This window comes from Heteronotia binoei, chromosome 6 (assembly GCF_032191835.1).
Source record: "Heteronotia binoei isolate CCM8104 ecotype False Entrance Well chromosome 6, APGP_CSIRO_Hbin_v1, whole genome shotgun sequence".
NCBI lineage: Eukaryota > Metazoa > Chordata > Lepidosauria > Squamata > Gekkonidae > Heteronotia > Heteronotia binoei.
The window spans coordinates 40,455,914-40,478,760 of record NC_083228.1 but is presented as its reverse complement, the minus strand read 5'-3'; the positions used below and the strand labels follow the sequence as shown (position 1 = coordinate 40,478,760).

General features: G+C 51.1%; 1 protein-coding gene and 1 non-coding gene across 2 annotated transcripts; one reads left to right on the top strand and one right to left on the bottom strand.

Annotated features, from left to right (window-relative positions):
* Positions 1–372: 372 nt before the first annotated feature.
* Positions 373–19,920, top strand: HHEX (hematopoietically expressed homeobox). Its single transcript, XM_060241339.1, has 4 exons — positions 373–744; positions 10,992–11,170; positions 11,886–11,936; positions 16,174–19,920. Exons 1-4 carry the CDS (start codon positions 375–377, stop codon positions 16,402–16,404), a joined length of 831 nt encoding a protein of 276 aa, XP_060097322.1. The 5' UTR covers positions 373–374; the 3' UTR covers positions 16,405–19,920.
* On the bottom strand, positions 17,937–18,003 carry TRNAP-AGG (transfer RNA proline (anticodon AGG)). The gene has a single exon. It is a non-coding gene; the product is annotated as a tRNA-Pro (tRNA).
* Positions 19,921–22,847: the final 2,927 nt, after the last annotated feature.

The window sequence follows — 22,847 nt, the reverse complement described above, 5'->3', positions numbered from 1 at the left end:
GCGTCGGACATGAGCGAGGCCCCCACCGCCCTCGGCGTGCAGGCCGGGAGGGGCAGCGGGGCCCTGGCAGTGGCGCCTCCTTGGCACAGGGCTTCTGGGGTGCCTCCGCCGCCCTGGCGCGCTTTCCTCCTCCCGGGCTGGACTGGCGGATTCGGCGTCGGGGGTGGGGGGGGGGCTTGGCACCACAGCGGGGCGGAGGGGCGTGGCCGGCCCCCTCTGCCCGGAGGGCTCATTGGCCGGCAGGAGGGCAGGGAGGGCTCGGCCCCGCCCCCGGGCTCCACCCGCTTGAAGCCTGCGGGCCCGGGAGAGCGAGCCCCTCGGAGTCGCCGGAGCAGAGCTGCGCGCCAGGGCCAGGCGGGCGGAGCGGGCCAGCCATGCAATACCAGGCCGGCGGGCCGGCGCCCGGGCCTCCTCAGCCGCTGTACGCGCCCACGCCGCTGCTGCAGCCGGTGCACCCCACGCCCTTCTACATCGAGGACATCCTGGGGCGAGGGGGCGCCCCCGGGCCGCCGCCGCCCACCCTGCCCTCGCCCAACTCCTCCTTCACCAGCCTGCCCGCCTCCCCCTACCGCGGCGCCCCCCTCTACGAGCCCACCCCCCTCCACCCGGCCTTCGCCCACCCCCTCGCCGCCGCCTACGCCGCCGCCGGAGCCTACGCCGCGCCCGCCGGGAGCCCCCTCTACCCCTTCCCCCGCGCCCTCGGAGACTACTCCACCGCCCTCCTGCGCCACCACGACCACCTCGGTAAGCCCCACGCGCCGCCGCCCGCCCGGGAGGGGAGGGGAGGGGGGAGGCCAGGTGGGGCCAAGAGGGACCCCCCCCCCCGTCGGGGCTCCAGGCGGAAAGAGATGCGGGGGGCATCCCGGGGCCTCCATGGCGCTGCTGCCAGCGCAGTTGCCCAGGGGACTCCTTCCCCCCGGAGTTCAGCGCTCCTGAGTCGGCTGGGGGGGTCCTCTGGGCTCCCCCTCCCCCCCGGCAGCTGCAAAGGCCTCTGGACCTGGGGGCACAAGACGTGGGGGCCAGGAGCGCAGGGAGTCCGAGCCAGGCGCCGGAGGAGGAGGAAGCCCCGAGATGGGTGGCGAGCCAGACCTGCTCCGGGCAGGGCGGGACGGGGGGATACTGGCGCAGCCCTGAAGGCCTTGGGCCGGAGCGGTTCTGGTTGCTGCAGCCGCGAAGTCCCTACCCTGGGAGTCAACCCTACCCAATCACACTGGCGGCGCCCCAACTCGCCACTGGAAGGGCTTTCATCCCCGTCGATTGCTCTGGAAGGCAGCCTCGTTCGACGGGACTTTCAGTCCCCTTCTTGTGGCGCCTGGAGCCTTAGCCGCGGAAGCCTCGGCGGGCTGGGTGGGTGTTTGCTCTGGAGAAAGCCGCAGGGAGGGCCGGCCCCTCCGACTGGCGCGGGGGACTGAAGTCCGGCTCTCTCGGAGCCCCTCCCTGGACTGGGTCCTCCTCAGGGAAAGCGTGGGGGGGGGAGTGAGGGGGGGTAGAGAGGCAGGATCCTCAAGCGCGGCGGGGTCTGTGGAAGAGCCGGGTTTGCGGGTGTCACTCTTGGCAAGGCGCCCAGCTCGAAAGAAAACCCGGAGCCCGAAATAGACCGCGATCGGGGCACGGTGGCGGTTCAATGTGACTGTTTGGCAAAGGTGGGGAGGGAAGTTCATGCCCCCCACAGACGTCTAGGACAAACCAGAGACCGGAGAGGCCCGGGCTTTCTGCTCCCTCCCTGCCCCGAGGGGGGGGGTCTCTCTCTCTCTTTCGCAGCCTCCAAGACTGCGGACCGAGCTTGCCTGCCTGCGTGCCGTCCGGCCCGGCGGGCTGACCCTTTCCGCCCATACAGGATATCTTGAGCTCTCGATAGGAGTAAATCTGGTCTCAGAAGCTGCTAAGTGCTTTCCTGGCCGCCCCGGGCAGCCTCTTCTCCGGGAGTCGTGCACGCTGCTGATTATTTTATCGACATCCTCAATACAGCCATATTCAGGAAACACTCGGCTTCTGATAGCCTGGATCCGTTTTTCTGATATTGTTCATTTCCTCTGTGTGGGATGGGGCTTTATGACAGCGAAAATAACTCGTTGCTTCCTTTAAAAAGCAAAGCAAAGCCCCAGAATTACTAAAGCCTGACGCACACTGGGGGCAAAAAACACACACAGATTCTCGAATAACAATGTTGCATTTCCAAAGGCAGCGGCGGCCACCAGACAGAAACAAAAAACCACTCCCGTCTCTCTCTCTCTCTCTCTCTCTCTCTCTCTCGGCCTTCTCTTGCAGGGGCTCAGCAGTCAGCCCCCGGGTGGTCCCGATCCCGTGCTGGTTTACTTGGAAGTAAATTCGGAAGGACTGGCCTTAAGGAGCGCGCTGGATAGGCCTTTCACTCAGAGGTCCGATGGACCCGGGCTGCGCCAAGGGAAACGTCTTTAGGGATCGCAGAAAGACGTGTCATTTCCCTAATGTCCGTGTTGCTGGGCATCCAGTCCTTGCTGAAACGACCGCCTTGTCTGGTAAACTAGGCGATTGCCTAGGGCGCCAGCATTCTGGAGGCGCCAAATTGGGTGCCCCCCCCCTTGTCTCGGCAAGGTTATCAGTGCAGAGGGGGTGCCAGAAGTCGCCTAGAGTGCCGGACAGTCTAGGTTCAGCCCGGCTTGTGGTTTCGGGTCGTGCTGTGGGGAGGGAGGGAGGGAGGGCGCGGTGGCCACCTCAGCCTTTGGAAGCAACTGTCGTTCGAACCACCCTCAGAGGCGGCCACAAGCGCCTGCTGCTCCGTTTTGAGGGCTCCCTAGAATCCCGGTCCGGCTATTTCCCTGAGCACATTCTGGGTGTACTTCTGAAGGCCGCTGTCAACATCCCACCTCCCAAAAAAGTTTAGAAGTCTTGTTGCCCTTTACAACTGCCGGGGAGGGGAGGACTAGCTGCAGAGCAGCCGACTTGCCAGCCTAGCTCGCTCTCTGAACTACCCTTGCGTCGCTCTCACCTCGTTCACACGTGTTGGTTTGAATGTTCGCGTGAACACCGCAGCAAAAGAACAGGATCGTCCGAGACAAATCCTTGCAATGCAGCCTCTAATGGCGAGGAGGCGCAGGAGACCTCAGGGCCTTCCATGGGCTCCCTTTTGTACATTTCCTGCGCTCTCTTCTCTGTGGGACGCAGCCCGGAACGCCCTTCGAAGCCGGTGGCGTGGAGATGGCTCTTCTTCCGAGCGCTCCTGCTCCGAGAGCAGAGGCGGGTCATATGATGAAGGACAGAAGCAAGAGCGCGGCTCCGAGCAGGGCCCAGGCAGACCCCCGGGCAGGCGCGCTGGAGAAACTATTGCGGGGCGTTCACACTACACTAAGGCTGCGCTCACACACACGAAATCATGCACTTTCCATCCACTTTTAATGCACCTTCCAACTGGATTTTAGTTGTGCGAACTGGCAAAATCCAGTTGGAAAGTGGACTGAAAGTGCATTATTTAGTGTGTGTGTGTGTGTGTGTGTGTGTGTGCGCGTGATCACAGCCTAAATGTGTTTTACATCCGGATTTTTGCTATTCTTACACATTAAAAATCCAGATGTAAACCACATTAATTTAGTGTAGTGTGTGGGATTTTAAGTCGCCTTGCACCACAAAGGGAAGGCAGGGCATAACTATCTACCTGGTACCTAAATCGAGCAAAGTTGGAGTCCAGCGGCACCTTTAAGACCAGCAAAGCCTTATTCAGAATGTTAGCTTTGGTGTGCGTGCACCTTTCGCCCGACGATGAAATGGGGTGCAATGAGCGGCGCTAAATATTTATGTATCTGTTGTATTTAAATGTATATTCCGCCCTGCCCTCGAGCTGGCTCAGGGCGGATCACAGAACAGAGTGTAGAGAAACCATAGTCCACTATAAAAGCAAAACAGTTTCAAAGCAGCATAAATGAACAGAAGGCAGGGATTTCCAGCTGGCGCCCTTGGTCTCCAAATCTTAGTCTGGGCCATAGGAAGATGGTAGCTCCAGCCTCAGCGTGAGGTGGGTGGCGGGGGGAGCGAGGTCTTAGTGGACCCCCGAGTCCCTCAGCTGAAGGCCTGGCGCAAATATTTGGAGCGGGGTTGATAGCTAATCAACAAACCAGTTGAGCCCAAGTCATTGGATACTTTCAGGATCGCAGAAAAGAGCAAGAGTCGAGTAGCGCCTCCAGGGCTAACAAAATTTGTGGTAAGGGAGGACGTTTTGTAAGTCCCTGCTCACTTCTTTTATAACACACTAGGGCGTCTGTAGAAGTTAAGAATGACTCACGAAAGCTCACCCTCTGCCCCAAGTTTTGCTAGTCTTTGGTTGTGATCACGCACACTAAATAATGCATTTTCAACCCACTTCCAATGAGCTTTCCGACCGGATTTTGCCAGTTCACGCAGTAAAAATCCATTTGGGAAGTGCTCGCAAGTGGATTGGAAGTGCATTCTTTAGTGTGCGTGATTGCAGCTTGATAGGTTTTCCTGGACTCTGGCTCTTTGCTGCTGCTACAGACAGGCTAACACAGATGCCCATCTTGATCTATTTCCTGGGTCGTGTTAGGGATTGTAGAGATGGTGCCTGATAACAGCTTTGGGCATTTTTGATTGATTGACTTCATTTGATTGATTGACTTCCCCCCGGAATGGCTTCCATCTTTCTCCTGGCTTCCGTTTTATCATCACAACAGGCCCCTGAGGTAGGTTAGGCTCAGAACCCAAAGTCATCCAGCGGGCCCTCGCCAACTTCCATGGGAGAGCAGGGATTCGAACCTGCGTCTCCCGAGTCCCAGATCCGACGCTCGCCTCTAGTACACCACCGCACCACAGCGGCTCTCTGAAGGGCCGCCCACCCTGCGACCAGGGGAAATAACTGCAGTCCCCATCCATTGTCTTTTTCTGCGTTTATTGGTCTGTATATTTTATCTAGTAAACTGCCCTAAGCCCACTTGTGGGTTAGGGTAGGGTATAAATGCAACCACAATGATGGTAGCTTCAACTTCGTGGGTGTTGTTGTTGTTGAATAAATCCCAAATCTTCTTCAGCTCTTCCTTTCCCCTAAAAGTGTGCCACCGAAATCCGTTTCCACGCGTGGGATATAAATTCAACAACAAGATGGTAGCTTCAGCTTCAGTGGAGGGCAGGTGTTATTGTTGAATAAATCCCAGACCAGTTCTGCACTAGACCTTCAATCCTGGTTTAACTCTGTCCCCAAACTGACATTCTATACTAGAATCAGAGAATCAGCGAATCCAACTCCGTGACTCTATGATTCTATGATTTCGGTGTAGAAGTCGTCTTGGAGACAGCGTTAAACCAGGATTAAAGGTCTAGTGCGAGATTTGATTTCTACAGCGCTTGCTTTCTCATGCCACCGAAATCCGTTTCAACTCCTGTCGGTTCCGGGGCTGGACAAAGTGTCTTTAAGATTGCGGGGGAAGTTTCCCTGCACTGTGGCTCCTTCGCTCTCTGTGATCCAACACATTTATGCCGCAAGGCAAGTCCGGCAGGGGATCTTTACCTTGGAGTCACTGCTTGGCTAGGCTGATATAGCGAGGAGTTCCAGCGATTCCCAGAGACATTCTTTTCACTCGAGCTGGATAATGCGCTTTCAGTGCTCTTTAGCAGCCGCATGCAACTGGATTTTCCTCCGTGAAAGCGGCTAAGGTGTACAGGATCAGGGTGTCATTTTGCCGGCATAAACCTACTGTTTTGCAGATACAAAGACAGTAAATAGGATTTAGAAAGCTCAGCAGATAAAATTTGATATTGCACCTACATTATGTTTTGTGTTTGATTTCCCTGGGGAAACGCAACAGAAAAGATCCTGAAAAACTGTAAGTGGTGTACCCCTTCCAGACCTCCCTTGGAAGGCACAAGTGTTTCTCATTGGGGCTGCAGGCTCTCTCATACTAGGATGGATGCAAGTAACCTGGTTAAAGCGGTTTAGAAGAGTGCGGGGGTTGTTGTATTGCTTTTGGTGGAACTGCAATTTATTTTTATTTATCTAAAACATTTTTACATCGGCGTTTCTAGACGTTGTGTAGGTAATAATACCTCCGCCTTTATATGTGCTTACTGCTCTTCGATGGGCGGGGGAATCCGATTCCGGTTCTTGATCTCCTCTGCTTCTTGTTGGGTCCACACTGGCACCTAAAAAGGCTCGGGGCCGGGTTAAAGAACGGAAAAGGCAGATGCGGTGGGGACCTCTCTAATTTCGTGGGCCAAAGATAAGTAGAGGGAGGTGGGCGGGGGGGGGAGAGGAAAGGTTTCGGATAGGCCGAACGAAGTACTTTTATCTGAACCCCAAATGAATTCTCTGTCTCAAGACCGGATAGAGGGCAGGTGGTTTCGGGGTGTGTGTGTGTATATGAAAAACCCAGGGAAGACCTGTCTGTAAAAAGGCTGCAAGTTCCAAGGCAGCCTCGCATTTCTTCCATGCGTTCTGCAGGCTCTTCTCCCCGCCTGCTGCATTTGATCCTCCCCTCCCCTCCGCGAGGTCGATGAGGCGGAGGAAGAGGCTTGCCCAAGGTCACCCAGCAGCCGGCTTCTTTACAGGCTGGAACTCGGAGCTCCCAGATCCTCAGGCGATCCTCCGACCCCCGCATCGGTTGGCTAAATGCCCGGAGTGGGAAGCAGCGTTCCCTCTAAGGCGAGTTCGTGTGAGCTAGCTCACAGTTTTTCAGCCTCCGGCTCACAGCCTTCTTAGCTCAGGAACGAGGGCCCCAGTTTCACACTAGAGCTTTAATCCTGGTTTAACTCTGTCCCCAAACTGACTTCTATACTAGAAGAAGAAGATGATGAAGATATTGGATTTATATCCCGCCCTCCACTCCGAAGAGTCTCAGAGCGGCTCACAATCTCCTTTACCTTCCCCCCCCTCACAACAGACACCCTGTGAGGTTGGTGGGGCTGAGAGGACTCTCACAGCAGCTGCCCTTTCAAGGACAACCTCTGCCAGAGCTAGGGCTGACCCAAGGCCATTCCAGCAGGTGCAAGTGGAGGAGTGGGGAATCAAACCCGGTTCTCCCAGATAAGAGTCCGCACACTTAACCACTACACCAAACTGGCTCAGATAAGAGTCCGCACACTTAACCACTACACTAAAACCATAGAATCTTAGAGTCATAGAGTTGGTTTCTCTGATTCTAGTGCAGAAAGTCATTTTGGGAACGGAGCTAAACCAGGATTAAGGCTCTAGTGCGAAATTGATGCAGGAGCTCACAACTTGAATGCCACCAGCTCAGGAAGTAGGATTTTTGCTCACAAGACTCCGCAGCTTTGAGGGAGCATTGGAGCTGCCCAAATCCGCTCTCGTGCTGCTGCGAAGCACCCGGGGCAGGGGAGCAGCGCTGGCTGCCAGAGCAGGAGAGACAGAGAGAGACCAAGAGGAAACACATAGACGGAAGGAGCGTTGCCATCGCCGGCCCATTGCAGGGCGGCTTCCAGCTCACTGGCCTCTGCTCCGACGGGAAAGCTCCCCAGGCGGGCGAGTTTCTCCTCTCGCTCTCCCTTGGGAAGCTGCAGGGGGGCCCGATCCACCAGGGGTGCATCTAGTTGACAGCGAAGCCGCCGGCGGGCCCAGCTTCACGTGCGATCCCAGGCAGTTCTCGCGGTATGAAGCGCTGTCAGGTTGGATGGCCACCCCGCAGGGTTTTCACCGCAAGATACGGTCAGAGGCGGTTTGCCTTCGCCGTTCACAGCATAGCAGCAACTCTGGACTTCTTCGGTGGTTTCTCAGGCCACTGCTGACCAATCTTCCCTCTAAGCTGTGGAGTCTTGTGAGCCAAAATTCTACGTTGTGAGCTACTGGCATTAAAGCTGCGAGCTACCACTGCATAAATTATTGTGCTCTGAGGCCATTTTTCCTGAGCTAAGACAAAAAGGTGTGAGCTGGAGGCTAAAGATCTGTGAGCTAGCTCATGCTAACTTAGCTTAGAGGGACAAAATAGGAGTCAACTGCATCTTTAAGACCAACCAGAACGTAAGCTTTCGTGTGCATGCACACTTCTCCAGACGAGGAATGAAGAAGTCTGAAGAAGTGTGCATGCACAGGAAAGCTTACGTTCTGAATAAAACTACGTTGGTCTTAAAAGTGAAATTGACTCCTATTTTGTTCTACTCCTTCAGACCAACACGGCTGCCTATTTGGATTTAGCTTAGAGGGAACACTGCTGCTGACCGGCCCGCAGCTCACCCTGTTTTTAGTTTCCGAAATCTGAGGATATATCAGGCTAGGCTGGGTAGGAGCGACTCCTGTGATCACACACACTAAACAATCCACTTTGCGACTGGATTTTACTGTGTGGACTGGCAGAATCCCATTGGAGAGTGGATTGAAAGTGCAATCTTTTAGTGTGCGTGAGAGCAACGACCGAATAAAGTCTGCCTGGGATCCAGGCAGTCCAGTTAGAGCATACGAAAGCTTACATTCTGAATAAAACGTTGTTGGTCTTAAAGGTGACCCTTGTCTACTGCTTTGCTCTATTGCTTCAGGGCAGGCCAGCGCGGCTGCCCTCTGGGATCTATCTGCCTGGGATCCTGCCCCGCTCGAACAGCCTAACCTACCTCGAGTCGTTGAGTCGTTGTGAGGCCCAGCAATTCCTCGCAAGGCAGATCTGGCAGAGGCGCAAGTTTCCTCTGCATTTACGCACTTGGGTTTACTATCCCCGGTAGCTTTACGTTGGGGATGGCTGGAATCAACGGAGACCAATTTTACTCGTTAAGAGAAAGCCATGGCTGGTTTGGCTGCTGGTTTCGCTGCCCACGTTCCTGTGGGCGACCAAGATTCTATGATTCTAGAGCAGAGATTCAGTTTGGGGACAGGGCTGCGCCAGGATTAAAGGTCTAGTGTGGGGCTGCAGTCAATACACGAAACCCTGCGCTTTCAATATACTTTCTAGCTGGATTCTGCCAGCTCGCTCAGTAAAACCCAGCTGGAAAGTGGATGATTTTGTGCGTGCGGCTGCCACCTAAAACGGGTCAAAACACATCGCCCCCGCGATTCTAATTGCTGCGTATTTTGGTGCATGTCCTGAGCTGCCTTGGACTTTACTGTGTACAGAAAGTCGGTGTGCAAATATTTTAAGAAACAGATAGGTCTTGCGTTTTTTGTAAAGGCTGTTTTGATATCCTAGGAGTGGATTGTAGAAGGATGGTCTAACAAGGAGGGCTAGCTTTATGGAAGGGTCGAGTAAACCGGTTTTGATTTTTATGCGCCTCGGTTTCAATCTCATCTACAGAGTTAACGCAGCAGGCACCCACAAAACCTTGACTGGGCCGCCAGCCCCACTTCCCCCTGTATCCAAGGAGGGATGGGGGTGCGAATCCTTTTCGGTGCCGGATGGGAGGCAAGGGGGGGTGATTGTCTGGGATGCTGGTTGGGGCAGAAGAGTGGGGTCTCGTGAGTGTCTGGGGGAGAAGCAAGGGGCGTCAGAGGCAGCCGGTGGGTGGCCTGAAAATCGCCCCGGAGCTCTCCTCGGGATTCCAAACGTCATTTGGTGCTGCAGGCTGGGCTCAGCCCAGAAGAGAAGGGGGGGGGCGGAAATGTCACTGTTTTAGGCAAGAGTACAGTGCAGCCCTGTGCAGAGTTACTCTAGCCAGGGATCCCCAACTTGGTGCCCGCCCAGTGTTTTTAGGACGTGGATTGGGGCCGGGTGGGGATTTCCACCCCCCCCCACAGCCAGGTTTCCTGTTGACCCCTGGAGATTTGATCGGCTGTGCAGAGTTTTTGGAAATGTTGCTTTGGCAGCAGCTGCCCCCCCCCCCCCCCCAACCGCAAGGATCTGCGCTGGGTTAGCGTTCTGTGGCAGCCACTGGTGTGCTGCTGCGCCCAGCCGGTGGTGCTGCCCCCAGAATTCATGAGGTGCCTGCAGCCTCCACAAGGCAGGGGACCCCCGCTTTAGCCTAAACCATATTAAGGAGTGGGTTTGGAGCGGAGGACCTCTGCAGTCATTGGGGGGAAAGGAAGCCTTGTTCTTTGGGAAGGAGTCTCTCCTCTCAGCCCCAGGGCGCTGCAGCGGTCTACGCAGCACCTCAACGCTGCCTGAGCGCCGACGATGTCCCCGGGGTTTCTCTTCTCTATGGCCCGCAGCAGTGTCCCGCAGAGCCACAAAAAGGCATTTGTTGCGCCTCTGGAGCCCAAAACCTTCGCTGGAGGCTTTACTGAAGCGCATATTGTAGCGAGGTCTTGGTTTTATGCGCACAGGTTTACAATTAAATCAATTATGATTAATCCACAACAAAAATCCCTGCAGGGCTGCCTGCTCTGCTCTCTCTGAGAGACATCCCCCCCCCCCAGCCAAAACCCATTTCCTTTCGCGACAGTAAGAGAGATCCAAGAGGGCGAGACTTTCCCCACAGTTTATCTATGAATGAAAGAGGGGTGTCCAATCTGGGTGACGTTCGATCAGGTTTTTCGAGGGGGGGGGGGGACTGCTAGAACAATCCAAAGTACATAAATGCGTGAGAGTTGACTTTTGCTTAGGATCCGAGAGCTCCTAGCTGTTCAGGATTGGAGCGCGAGGCTCCCACTTCATCCATTTGAATCCAAAGGAACTGGGGGAGGGAGGGGGGCTGGGTCCAACCGGGCTAAAAGGAGTTCCGCTTTATGTCCTCCTAGGCACACTTATGGCCTCTGTCTGCAGCACCCTATTTAAACCAGAGCATTCCCACGAAGAGCGCTTTCAGACATGCTAAATAATGCCGTTTCAATCCGCTTCGGGAGGACACGTTGCAAGCGGACCTTACCTTTCACTCCGCAAAGTCCAGTTGCAAAATGCACCGAAAGTGGATTGGAAGCACGCTATTTAGTGCGTGTGAAAGCGCCATTGTTTCATTGAGGACCCGACGGGACTCTGATCCGAGCAAACGGATCCACTCCGGATTAACTCGGGGGGTGTGGACAGGCGTGATCTCCGGTGTGTGGTGGGGTGTGCGCTCCTCTACCCTGAAAGCTGGCCCCGGTTCGGGGACGGACCGGGGTCTCCTTTCCAACGGCTGCCGTCCCGTTTCTCCCGCAGGGAAGCCGCTGCTGTGGAGTCCCTTCATGCAGAGGCCGCTGCACAAGCGGAAGGGCGGCCAGGTGCGCTTCTCCAACGACCAGACCATGGAGCTGGAGAAGAAGTTCGAGACGCAGAAGTACCTCTCCCCGCCCGAGAGGAAGCGCCTGGCCAAGATGCTGCAGCTCAGCGAGAGGCAGGTGAGAGACAGTGCCGGGGCCCAGTCCTATGCAAAGCGCCCAGCACCGGGGACGGAGCGGACGCCGCCACTGCTACGGGGCTTGCCGGATCCCAGCGCCACTGAGGAATCATGCGCTTCCAATCCACTTTCGATGCACTTTCCAACTGGATTTCCCCAGTTCGCGCAGTAAAATCCAGTCGGGAGGTGGATTGCAAGTGCATTCTTTAGTGTGCGTGACGGCAGCTTTCGCCAGCCTCCTTGGATCCCTTCTGGGGAGAGAAGCGGGGTCTAAATAAGGACGTCTGGTGGGGCTTGAGTCCCGGGGGCCGAGAGGAGTGCGCTGAGTGCACAGGGGCTGCCCGGTTGGCCGCGGCTGCGCTTGGCTGGGAGAGGCCTCTCAGGCGGCCAGGGCGAGGCGGCTGTTTCCTCCACGCCTGGCCCCCAGTCCCAGCAGAGGCTGCCCAGGGGGGAGTCTTCTGCCCGTTGCACCTCAGTCGCCTCGATCCTTGCTGCGCTGGGAGGGGGAGCGAAGGCGTTGGGAGCCAGGCAGGGGCCACGATCCCTTTCCCGCTCCTCGTTTCATTTCCTTCCGCAAGAGCTGCCCTGCTCCTTGGTGTCTGTATGACTCCCAAGTAGGCGCGCTCCGGGGATGAAATCGCAACCTCCGCCGCTGTCGCTTAACCTGCCCTTTTCTCTCTCTCTCTCTCTTTCCCCCGCCCCGTCGAACATCTCAGGTCAAGACCTGGTTTCAGAACCGACGAGCGAAATGGAGACGCCTCAAGCAGGTAGGCAACCGCCCGCCCGGGCACCTCGCGCTCCCTTCGCCTCCCCAAGGAACCGGGCGGGTCGCGCAGGGGGTGCTGCTCTCCAGGGGGCTGGGGCAGGCGCACGAGGGGACGCGGGCGCTGGGAAGCCTCTCCTGCGACCTCCGGGTTTTTTTCCCAAGGGGGTGACACCTACTTTGAAATATTATTGTTATTATATATTATTAATGAAAAAAGCGCTTAGTTGACCAGCTGGGTATCGTTTGGTGGCCAAACTTGCTTAACGTAAGAGCCACATGGAATAAACATCAGATGTTTGAGAGCCACGAGACACGGAGGGAGGGAGAGAAGCGAATAGATATTATGAAGAGAGAGTTGGAAAGAAAGCAACTTTAACTTTAAATGAATTCTCCAAGACACCAGATGGCTTGGCTCGAAGAAGTGATTAACCAAGAGAAATGCCTTCTTTAAGCCAGCCGACAGTGTGGTGGGGGCTTCGAGAGCCACACAAAATGTGTGGAAGAGCCACATGTGGCTCGCGAGCCGAAGTTTGCCCACCCCTGGGATAGGCTATTTCAATCTAAAAACAACCCCCCCCCCAAACCCTCCCCCAACCTATTTAACTTTTCCAAAAACCTGGACGACTGTAACCCGTCTAGCTCCTATTAGAACCACTAAACTGAAAGGGGCGAGTCTTGGAGAAGGCAAGTTCCGATGCAGCAGCCTCACTCGGGTCTCCAACCGCTGAAATCCCGGCCTGCGCTGCGGGTCAGGGCCAGGGGCTCGGGGAGCCTTGGGGACACCCCACATATCCCTCCAGCCTGACCAGGTCGGCTCAGGCTATTCCTTTCTCCCGCGTATTTACATTCCTGCTCGCCTGCCCTTTTTGCCCGTTTGCACGCACCAAAGCAGAGAGGCACCCACTGGAATCGGATCCGATTTCCCTGTATTTCGTGGTGGTCTACCAACCCCGGAAAGTTTAAGACGGCAATTCTAGGCACACCTGGGAATAAGTCCCATTGACATGATGGAGCTTACTTCTGAGTAAACATGCATAGGGCTGGCTCTGCAAGATCGGAAACAAAAGGAGCAGTCCTGAGCAGGTCTGTTTGGAAGCAACCCCCCCTGAACTCAATAGGATTCATTTCCTGTCGGCATGCGTGGGGTTAAGACCCAAAGTGCCGGTGGAGCAAACCAGTACAAACAGATTGGTTGAGCCATCCATCCAGGGGTAGGGTGTGGTCTGCCCCCCCTCACCCAAATTATATATCAGACCACTAAACGAGGAGGAGAGAGCAGGGCTGCCACCAAGCCTGGAAAAAATTGTCCCTTTAATAGCAGCTTAAAGGCAGGTGAAACTTCTAATGGCTCATCAAGTCTCTATTAAAAAGACAGGACATTTTTCTCCAGGTTTGGTGGCAACCCTAAGAGGGAGGAGACAAAGAACAGCGGGGAGATTGTTCCTTTCACGTACACAGGTTCAGGGGCTTTTACAGGGGAGGGGGGCTGCAGTTGGTATCCCTTTCCTTTTTATTAGTCTCCTTGGTACAGGCCCTCTGCTCCTCTCACCCCCGCCCATTCAGCCGCTTGTAAGGAAACCTGATCACCAGAGGCTGCTGGGAACATCATATTAGGTACCAATGTGTCAGTCTTTTATTGTTATTATGACTAATGTTGTAAGCCATCCTGAGCCTGCCTTGGCAGGGAGGGTGGGGTATAAATTTAATAAACTTTAATAATAATAATAATAATAATAATAATAATAATAATAATAATAATAATAATAATAATAATAATAATAATAATAATAATTTTTAATTTATATCCCGCCCTCCCCACCAAAGCAGGCTCAGGGCGGCTTAAACTTAAACTTGGATTATTCTGATCAGGAGAGAAAGGATCAAAAACTCTATCTTCAGGGGATAGAAGCTTCAGGTAGCCCTATTGGTTTGTTAGAACCAGCATCAGGAGTGCAACATTCTTTGATTGGGGCCAACCATAATCCCCAGTTGGTGGTTGAGCAAAACAACACACTCCCCTCCCAGGAAAGGGGGAGAAACACACACACACGAAATCTTGTGCCTGATGAAAAGGTACCCAAATCTGCAGATTTTAACAATCTCAGACACCAGCAAATTTAATGAGGTTGGGTCATTCAAAGTGGAAAACACATCTCCTGTAGCACCAACCTCTGCCCTGCTGAAGAGTTCTGGAGAACTGCTGTGTCTTCCAGCCCACTTGCTTGGGGATAGATAATATTGAACTCACGTTACTTCTGTGCAAGCAAGCATTTCACTGAGCTGTAAATATCAGTAAAGTGGGCTAGGGGGTGAGACTCTGAGACTGGGTCAGATATGCCGGAGCATGTCAGTAGAACAAACTAGGAGTCAAGTTGCACCTTTAAGACCAATAAAATTTTATTCAGAATGTAAGCTTTCGTATGCATGCATACTACTTCAGGAGGGGACAGTGGGCTGAAATACATGCAGTTGGTGGGTTAAGAGTGTAAACTGATACAAAGGATCAAATGGCAAAATAGTATAATAAATTAGAAGGCGATTTGTCTGGATAGCAATAAAAGGTAATAAAAGTTGCCTGTTAATTGCTGTTGCTGAAAGTCTAGGTAAAACAAAAGGACATGTATTTCCTAGTTCTTGTCCTCCTAATTTACTTTTTAACATCATTCTATACAATATAAACATCATTCTAGTTTGCCATTAGAAAAAAAGAATACATAAAATGAAAATGGGTTAAGTATACATAATGAGATAAACAGCCAATATTCCTTATTCGAGCATGTCAGTGTTCTTGAGCCTTTTGTTGCAGCAAATTTTGGGGATCAGCTCTATCTCTGTCACTTTCTTTAGTGTAACTAATTCACCGCACCACTTCTTTAAGTCGGAGTTTGTGGTTTTAAATTCATAGATTTAATTTCATTTTCATGGACCCGAATCAACATACGACTAGGGTGTGACCCTGTGAATCAGCCTTTTTGACAGTTCCTTTTTTTGTCATTTTCTGTAAAGGGTCATTTGCAAAGCAAAGGGGAGGACTGTGAAAGATTCCTCAGACTCAAAGGGTGAGACAAATCAAGAGTAGTGGCTTTAAGTATGAGACAAATAATTCTAGAATGGCAAGAAACAGGGTTCAAGATGAATAAGGGCAATAGAAAACACAGAGTAGGGCAAGCTGGACTGAGTTCTGTGGTCAGGAAGTATCTACATGAGAGATCCGTGATGAGGAGCACAGGACCACCAGGCATCTCTAGTTTTTATTTAAAAATAGCCATTGGGGAATGGCCCAGATTGGGTTGCATTGTTGGATAGACAAAGTCAAGCAAACATTTTAGCAGGGTGATCCTTGTCAGTTCATACCCAAGTCCGCCTGTAGAAAACCAAGGGGGAGGGCTAGCTTTAAACAAAACCTGAGCACACACATGGGCAGGGCTGGCTCTAAACTGGCACTCTAGGTAAGGTTAACTTATGGTCGCCCCCCCCCCCACATTGATAACGTTACTAAGTCACATGGGGGCACCCAGTTTGGTGCTCCCAGGAGGCCGGTGCCCTAGGCAATTGCCTAGTTTGCCTAGTGGCAGAGCCGGCCCTGCACATGGGTGAAGGGAGGTGGATCCTGCTCCCTTCCATACTTTACCTTGCTGCAAGCACTTAACTCATTTCGGCATTTCCTTCCTAGCCAGACTTCAACAGTAGAAGTCGAGCAGTGTGATGTAGTGCTGAGAATGCTGGAGTACAACTAGGGGGCCCTGGGATTCAGCTGCACTTGCCACAAAAGTCAACTCACCTCCTCAGTTAGGCCATTCCACAAGGTGGGAACCACCACAGAGAAGGCCTTTGCAGGGTGGCACTTTCCGAAGGTGGAAGGGTGCAGGGTGGCACCTTCCGATAGGCTAGACTCTCATGAACACTGAAGGTGCCTTATATTGCCTTATACCCTTGGTACATCAAAGTCAGTATTGTCTATTCAGACTGGTAGAAGCTCTCCAGGGTCTCAGGCAGAGGTGTTTTACATCAGCTACTGCCAGATCTTTTTCACCGGAGGTGTCAGGGTTTGAACCTGGGACCTTCTGTATGCCAAGCAGTATGCCACTGAGCCACGGCCTCTCTGCATGATAGAGCATAACAAGAGATCTCCACTCCACCTCTTCTTGCTCTCATTCCTGTCAATGGCTTCCTCTCTTGATGTGTTCATTCATTATGTGTTTTCTTTGCTTAGCTATTAACAGGAACTTTTGTTTCAGGAGAACCCTCAAGCCAACAAAAAAGAAGAATCTGAGAATGGGGACAGCCAGGATCCGAGACAAGAGAGCTGTCTAAGCTGTGAGCCAGATAAGGAGGTGTCACCCAACCTGCCACGGTACACCCCCTCACCAGCTTCCCAGGAAGAGCTTGAGTCTGACATCTCAGATGATTCTGACCAAGAGGTGGACATTGAAGGTGACAAGAGTTATTTCAATGACCCCAACCAGTAGGGACCCTCTTTTTCTTTGAATGAACCTTCTCTCCGCTTGCACTTTAAGAGGAGTTGGCTTGACCAAAAACAATTTTATGTCAAAAAAAAAAAAGAAAGACAAAATCCTTTGAACTGAGAGGGAAAATTAACACATTTTATAACTCTAACAGTGTTTTTGTTCAGACAATCTATTGATAAAGGAAGAAGCCCATTTTTAAATCATGACATTTGTATACTGATAAGTTTTACATTCACTTGGGAATATAATGTTAAATCCTCCTCCAGGAATTGCTGTGTTTTGGTCTCATAATCCTTAGCAAGATGTGAAAACCATGTTTGATTTCATAGGGAGAATTTCACATCTGACATGCAACCTTTTGCAAAAATTTCCCAGAGGTAAAGCTCTGCAGAGAACTGAAACATAGTTTTATCTGTTGGTCAAGAGCCAACATGATGTACTGGTTCACATGGACTGGGTTTGAATTCCTACTTTGCCATGGAAGCTTGCTGAGTGACTTTGGCCAGTCATTCTCTCTCAGTCTAACCTACCTCACAGGGTTGTTGTGAGGATAAAATGGAGGAAGGGAGAGCTATTTATACTGTCCTGAACTCCTTAGAAGGAGGGCAGGATAACGAGGAATAGGTATGGCCTATGAAGTGCCTTCTGCCTTCAGGATGGGTTCTGAGTATGCATTCTTGCTTTAGAACACAAGAGGAGATCGAGGTCTGCCTAATCCACCATTCTTTGCAAGAATTTCTGCAGACAACATCAACTACTGTCTACCTTCTGCTCACCACCACTGCCTCATTGTTTAAAAGAACCTAAGAAGATCTCTGCTGGATCAGATTAATGAGCCATCTGAACCATGGTCTAGCTATGGAGAGCACAGTGGCCACCTCCTGCTATTCTTCAGCAATGGACATTCAGACACTTCTTGCCTCTCAATGTGGAGATCCCATTCAACAGCCATGGCTTATACCCTGTGTGGCTGTGTCCTTCATGAATTCATCCTGCCCTTTTAGTGGCCATGACCACATCCATGACAGTGAGTTCCACAGGTTATTTGTGTGGGAAGACGTATTTTTTTTTTTGTCTGCCTGGACTGAAGAAGTATTTTGCTTCAGAACATATTACGTTGTCTTACCGTGAATCAGACCATTCTTTGTTCTAACTCAGGATTGTTTTCTCTGACTGGCAGCAGTTCTCCTGGGTCTTTCCCAACACCTCCTACCTGTGTACTTTTAAACATGGAGGACTAAACCTGGGACCTTTCATGCAAAGCATGTGCTCTGTCACTGAGCCATAGCTTTGCTCTCCAACCATGCAATACTCAGGCCACAGCTAGTGTTGGGTTTTGTTATTTATCTTTAAAGATGTCTAGCAGTTAAAGGCCCACTCCTAGAGAGATGTTCATGATGAACATATGAAGCTGCCTTATACTGAATCAGACCCCTGGTCCATCAAAGTCAGTATTGTTTTCTCAGACTGGCAGCGGCTCTCCAGGGTCTCAAGCTCAGGATTTTCACACCTATTTGCCTGGACCCTTTTTTTGGAGATGCCAGGGATTGAACCTGGGACCTTCTGCTTCCTAAGCAGATACTCTACCACTGAGCCACCGTTCCTCCCCAACATGATGTTGTGCAAACCTATTGCAGCAAAAATAAATAGGCACCTGAAAAATTTACACAGTTTTACTCCAGTCCAGGTGTTTGTAAACTAGAACCCACTTCCTCAGATGCAGTGCAGTGGCTTTCTATACCAGATATTGGGAGAGGAAAAAAACAGCAGCCAGGGTCAATGAGCTGTGAAATGCAGGAAGTGCAGGGGGAAGTGTTCAGACAAGAGACCATCCACTAGTTTTTCTAAGTGAGCTAAAACCTATACCAAAGGCCCCCTTGATCCTGCTTTTCATTTTTCAAACCTCGTATTGGATTTCATTGAATCTGGGGCACACAACCTTTCTCTGGAATAACATTGCTAGTCTTGAAGGCTTCCGATTGCTTTCATGTATAAACCAGGCTCTTACATGTCGGAATTCTGATGTTCAGGGCTTTTTTTGTGGGAAAAGTCCTGCAGGAACTCATTTGCATATTTGACCACGCCCCCTGATGTCATCATAGTTTCACAAAGGACTTTTGTAGAAAAAGCCCTGCAGGGGCTCATTTGCATATTAGACCACACACCCTGATGTCGAGCCATCTGGAACTGCGTTCCTGTGCGTTCCTACTTTAGGGGAGGGGGGAAATAACCCCTGCTGATGTTCTTCTGGAATCAAATTGAAAAAGCTGAAGGAGAACGCAGTTGAATAGGGAGGCAGAAGCCACTAGTGACCATCTTTTTGTCTATAGTTTCTTTTTCTTCTTTCAGGAACAGATTGTTCAAGCCTCAGGAACAATTAATCCCTGAAGGGGAGAGAAGATAAGGGGTGTGTGGGTGTGGGGGGCCCCTCCTGTTTTCCTGTGTGGTTGTCTATGACCCCATCTAGCTATCTTGCCCTATGGAGGATATTCAGTGGGCTTTGACCCAAGAAGATGTTATGTGTTTTTTTAAAGGATTGCTGTCCACATATGAAGCTGCCTTATACTGAATCAGACCACGGGTCCATCAGGATCAGTGCAGCCTACTCTGGTGGGCAGCAGCTCTCTGGGGTCTCAGGAAGACGTCTTTCACATCATCAGCTACTGGATCCCTTTAACTGGAGACACTGGGGACTAAAACCAGGACCTTCTGCATGCCAAGCCAATGCTCTACCACTGAGTCACAGCCCCATTTCAAGAAACCCAAGGAAACCTAAACTGATCTACTCAGAATCTTGCTCAGGTCTATTTAACGGGACTTGCTACCAGGAAAGTGGTTTTAGGATTACACAGTGAAGGTCTGTCCCTTTTGCCACAAGCTTCATTAGTCAAGCCACGACCTCTCAGCCTACTGGCTGCAGGTTGTTTTTTTTTTTTTGCCGTCAAGTCACAGCTGACTTATGGTGACCCCAGAGGGTTCTCAAGGCAAGAGACATTCCGAGGTGGTTTGCCATTGCCTGCCTTTGCGTCATGACCCCGCTATTCCTTGGAGGATGGGTGTGAAGTGGCTTGAGCCTTTAAACGTGAAGTTAGCTACATCAACAGTCGCTCCTGTCTCCCCTGGAGCATCCCACACAGTTCACACCTGCTTAGGAAACGAAGGATTCAACTTCCCCCCTCCCATGAAGCTCTTGGGCCTTGAAACAGCTGCAATCCACTGGCCCTTTGCCCATCACAGCTGGTTTTCTGCCTTTGACTAGGTTATTAAAGAACACAGCTGCACGGCTGTGCGAGTGAGCCAATGGTCTATCTCTAACTAGTAGCCAAAATGAATTAGAATTAAAGTTATGAACTGTGGGCTGCTTTCCTACCTGGAAAAATAGGATGGACGTAGCCTTGCAGGTGTTTGTTGTGCCTGCGGTTTGTATTATGTACATATTGTTTAAATGCAGACAGCCCGGTATTTAATACATTTTTTTGGATGAATTTGCTTGTGAAATAAATCTGGATGAAGGCCCTCCTTTCACTTTTGATTGATGTTGCTTAAGGGTTTTTTTTTTTTTTGTCCTATGATTTGCAGGAATGTTTTTAAAGGGGTTACCACAATCTGCCACTCAGAAGAAAGCGGGGCAGTTGCCTACTTGAATAGTGGGAGCATTCTGAATTGTTCTGAGTTCTTTACCACACCAACTAATGGAGTGTGAAGGAGGGATAAATGACTGGGAACTTTTCCTTAATCGATAGATATTATAAACTAACTAAAAAGCCTAATTTCCTTCCCTCTCTGTGTTTTTTCCCTTTATTTTTTTTAACTAATTCTGAACTCCTTCCCCTTTGGGAGTCCATTGATCATAGTCCTTTAAAAATGTACAAAATTATACTGCTCTGCATATTTTTGTGGGGTGTGTGTCCTTTTCTACCTTCATGGTGCTAAAGAGAAGGATTCGCCTTTGCTCTGTAGACTGGACAGAAGAAGCTGCATAGGGAGGTGGCCAATGCCTGGATGGCCTGTCTGTTTGTTGCATGTCCGTCATCACAGCAAGGGAGGTATTCCTTAATAGTACTCCTTTTACTCTGAGGTCACCCTTATGCAAGCTGGTAGACTGTGCTTTAGGGGATTGCACAGCTCCAAGCTTAGGTATGATTTGTAGGGCTCAGCACAGCTTGGTGAAAGGTCCCACACTCTTGATATCCTTGTTTAGATCACCTAAGGTTTTAAAATTATTATTAGGAGGGAAGGAGGAGCTGATCATTCAGCCACACTGGGGGTGTGGGAGGGAGGTATCTGAATTTCCTGCAATGTGCAGGGGGTTGGAATAGATGACCCTGGAGGTCCCTTCCAACTCTATGATTCTCATGCCCAGACAAACCAAGAAAAGCTTTATTCGTGGATTCTTTTTCACCACTTCTGGAGACAATTAGTCTACTGCTATTTGTGTCAATTCACTGAGCAGTGTAAAAGATGAAGGAATCTATTTAGCCTCTAAACTGGGATGCAACTCCCACCTTCAAATCAAGGCTGAATCCTTCAAAGAGGACCAAATGATCACCAACAATAGACTTTCTTAACATATTTGTGCAAATTAAAGCCTGGCACATTCTCTCTTATTTCTAAAAGTGTGATAGTGTAGTCTCCCTCCCCGAAGGTATTTCAGGTGGGCAGGTAATAGGTATTCCTGGTAAGCAGAATTTCAGTTTTGAGTCTTGTGAATATAAAACCATCAGAACTCCAACTTTTTTATTAGCAATTTTTGGTTCTAGGAACCTTGTTCCGGAGAAGACTGCTTACCTTTAACTGCAAATAGCAAGTGCATTTACTTCAGAGTAGGCTAATTTGATTCCATTCTGAAGAACCAGGCACAGTACTGTGTTCTTGGGCTACCTGCCTGGCTTATACATTTTTACAGGGACTTGCCCAGTCTACGTTTCCCTCTGCCCTCCCCCCAGGTGGAGGGGGCTGTTGTACTGGGAAATCTGACCTTCAGGAAAGGTGGTGACAGACAGAAGTGTCCATCTCCAAGTTAGTCCTTCAAATGCCATGAAAACCTGGAAAGGAGGAATGGGTATTGCTTCCTAGTAAAGTAAAACTCCAGTCACAATGAATATTTGCAGCTTTTGACAAAATATCCTCAGCCAATTGCAACCTGAAGATGGTACAGCTGCCAATCAATTGCTTTGAAAAGTCAGGAGCCACCACCACCACCGTCGCCCTCCTCCTCCTCCAATTTTGTTTTGTATCCCGCTCTCTCCCATATTGTCAAGGCAGTATTCATACTTCTACAAAGTGTATGGAGTGGGGGGCGAGGTGTGGACTCCCTGGTTGAGAAGCTAGATTCCTGTCCCTGCTCAACTATCAGTGTGGTAGTCTCTCCTTCAGGTTGTGCCTCCAGATGGGGTCCCTGAAATGAGTCACACAGGATGGGCTTTGCTTTCCCCCTTAGGTGTTAGTGCTAAGTGTTCCTTCAGTGGTGTTAAGTGCTCCCCAGTGAAGTGCAGCTGCAGCTGGCATCCTATGCTCCCCTGGGGCTTGTGGGTGAGGCCCCCTAAAAGCTCCCCCTCCTATTGTGCTGAAACTCTTTCTCTAGAATATATGGTATTTTAAAAGTACATGCCTACCTCTTCCCCTAGAGGGGTCAAGATGGTAGACATGGCATATTCCATTTTATCCTCCCAACAGCCCTTAGAGGTATTAAACAGAGTGACAAGGTTTGGCCTGGTGACACCCAATGAGTAATGAGTCCAAGACTTAGACTGGAGTAACTCTGCATAGGATCACATTGGTAGTCAAGCACACTCACCCGCATACCCTGCCTTTCAGCATCAGTCCCCAGATCTGCAGTACGGGACCAGCTGACCTTAGAGCTGCTGATCACAAAGCTATTGGCTGGGTTGCGCTGTAAGGTCACCAAGAAGATGACTTCCGCACAAAGCTCCTTCTCTTAGCTACTGTGCTGCCAGCTTCCAATAAAGTCTCAGTTGCTCTTTCCTCAAATATGCAGGGAATCCCTCCCATCAAAAGCTTGGGCCAGGGGGGGTAACAATTAAAACATTCTGGCCTGAGAGTACTTTGGAGGGCTGCAATCCTATTTATATGTATTTGAGGAGCATGTCCCATTGAACTTGGTTGACATAGGATCCGTTTGCCCTTTAACCTTTATCTGGCAGTAGAGATCTCCTCAGCCCCTTGCTTTAGGACAGGCTGTTTGCAGTCCTTGGCAGAACCATTTCCAGGCTGTGCGGCCATCCGTCAGTTTCCTCCAGCTCCCCAACTCAGGGGTGTTTTTGGAGAGCAAGCAAAACAAATCTGATGGAAAGTACCCTTAGCCTTGGCACCGACCTGGGCAGTTTTTCAGACGGAATGGCCCTTGCAAGACTTCTAGTCTTTAAACTTCTAGTGAAATGACTGTGAAAATTACAGCACAACCAGCCCCACTAAGATGTTAA

Coding starts and splice junctions, on each gene's coding strand:
- HHEX (XM_060241339.1), top strand. CDS start 375: ATGCAATACCAGGCCGGCGGGCCGGCGCCCGGGCCTCCTCAGCCGCTG. Junction 11,171..11,885: donor TGCAGCTCAGCGAGAGGCAG/GTGAGAGACAGT, acceptor CGAACATCTCAG/GTCAAGACCTGGTTTCAGAA. Junction 11,937..16,173: donor AATGGAGACGCCTCAAGCAG/GTAGGCAACCGC, acceptor CTTTTGTTTCAG/GAGAACCCTCAAGCCAACAA.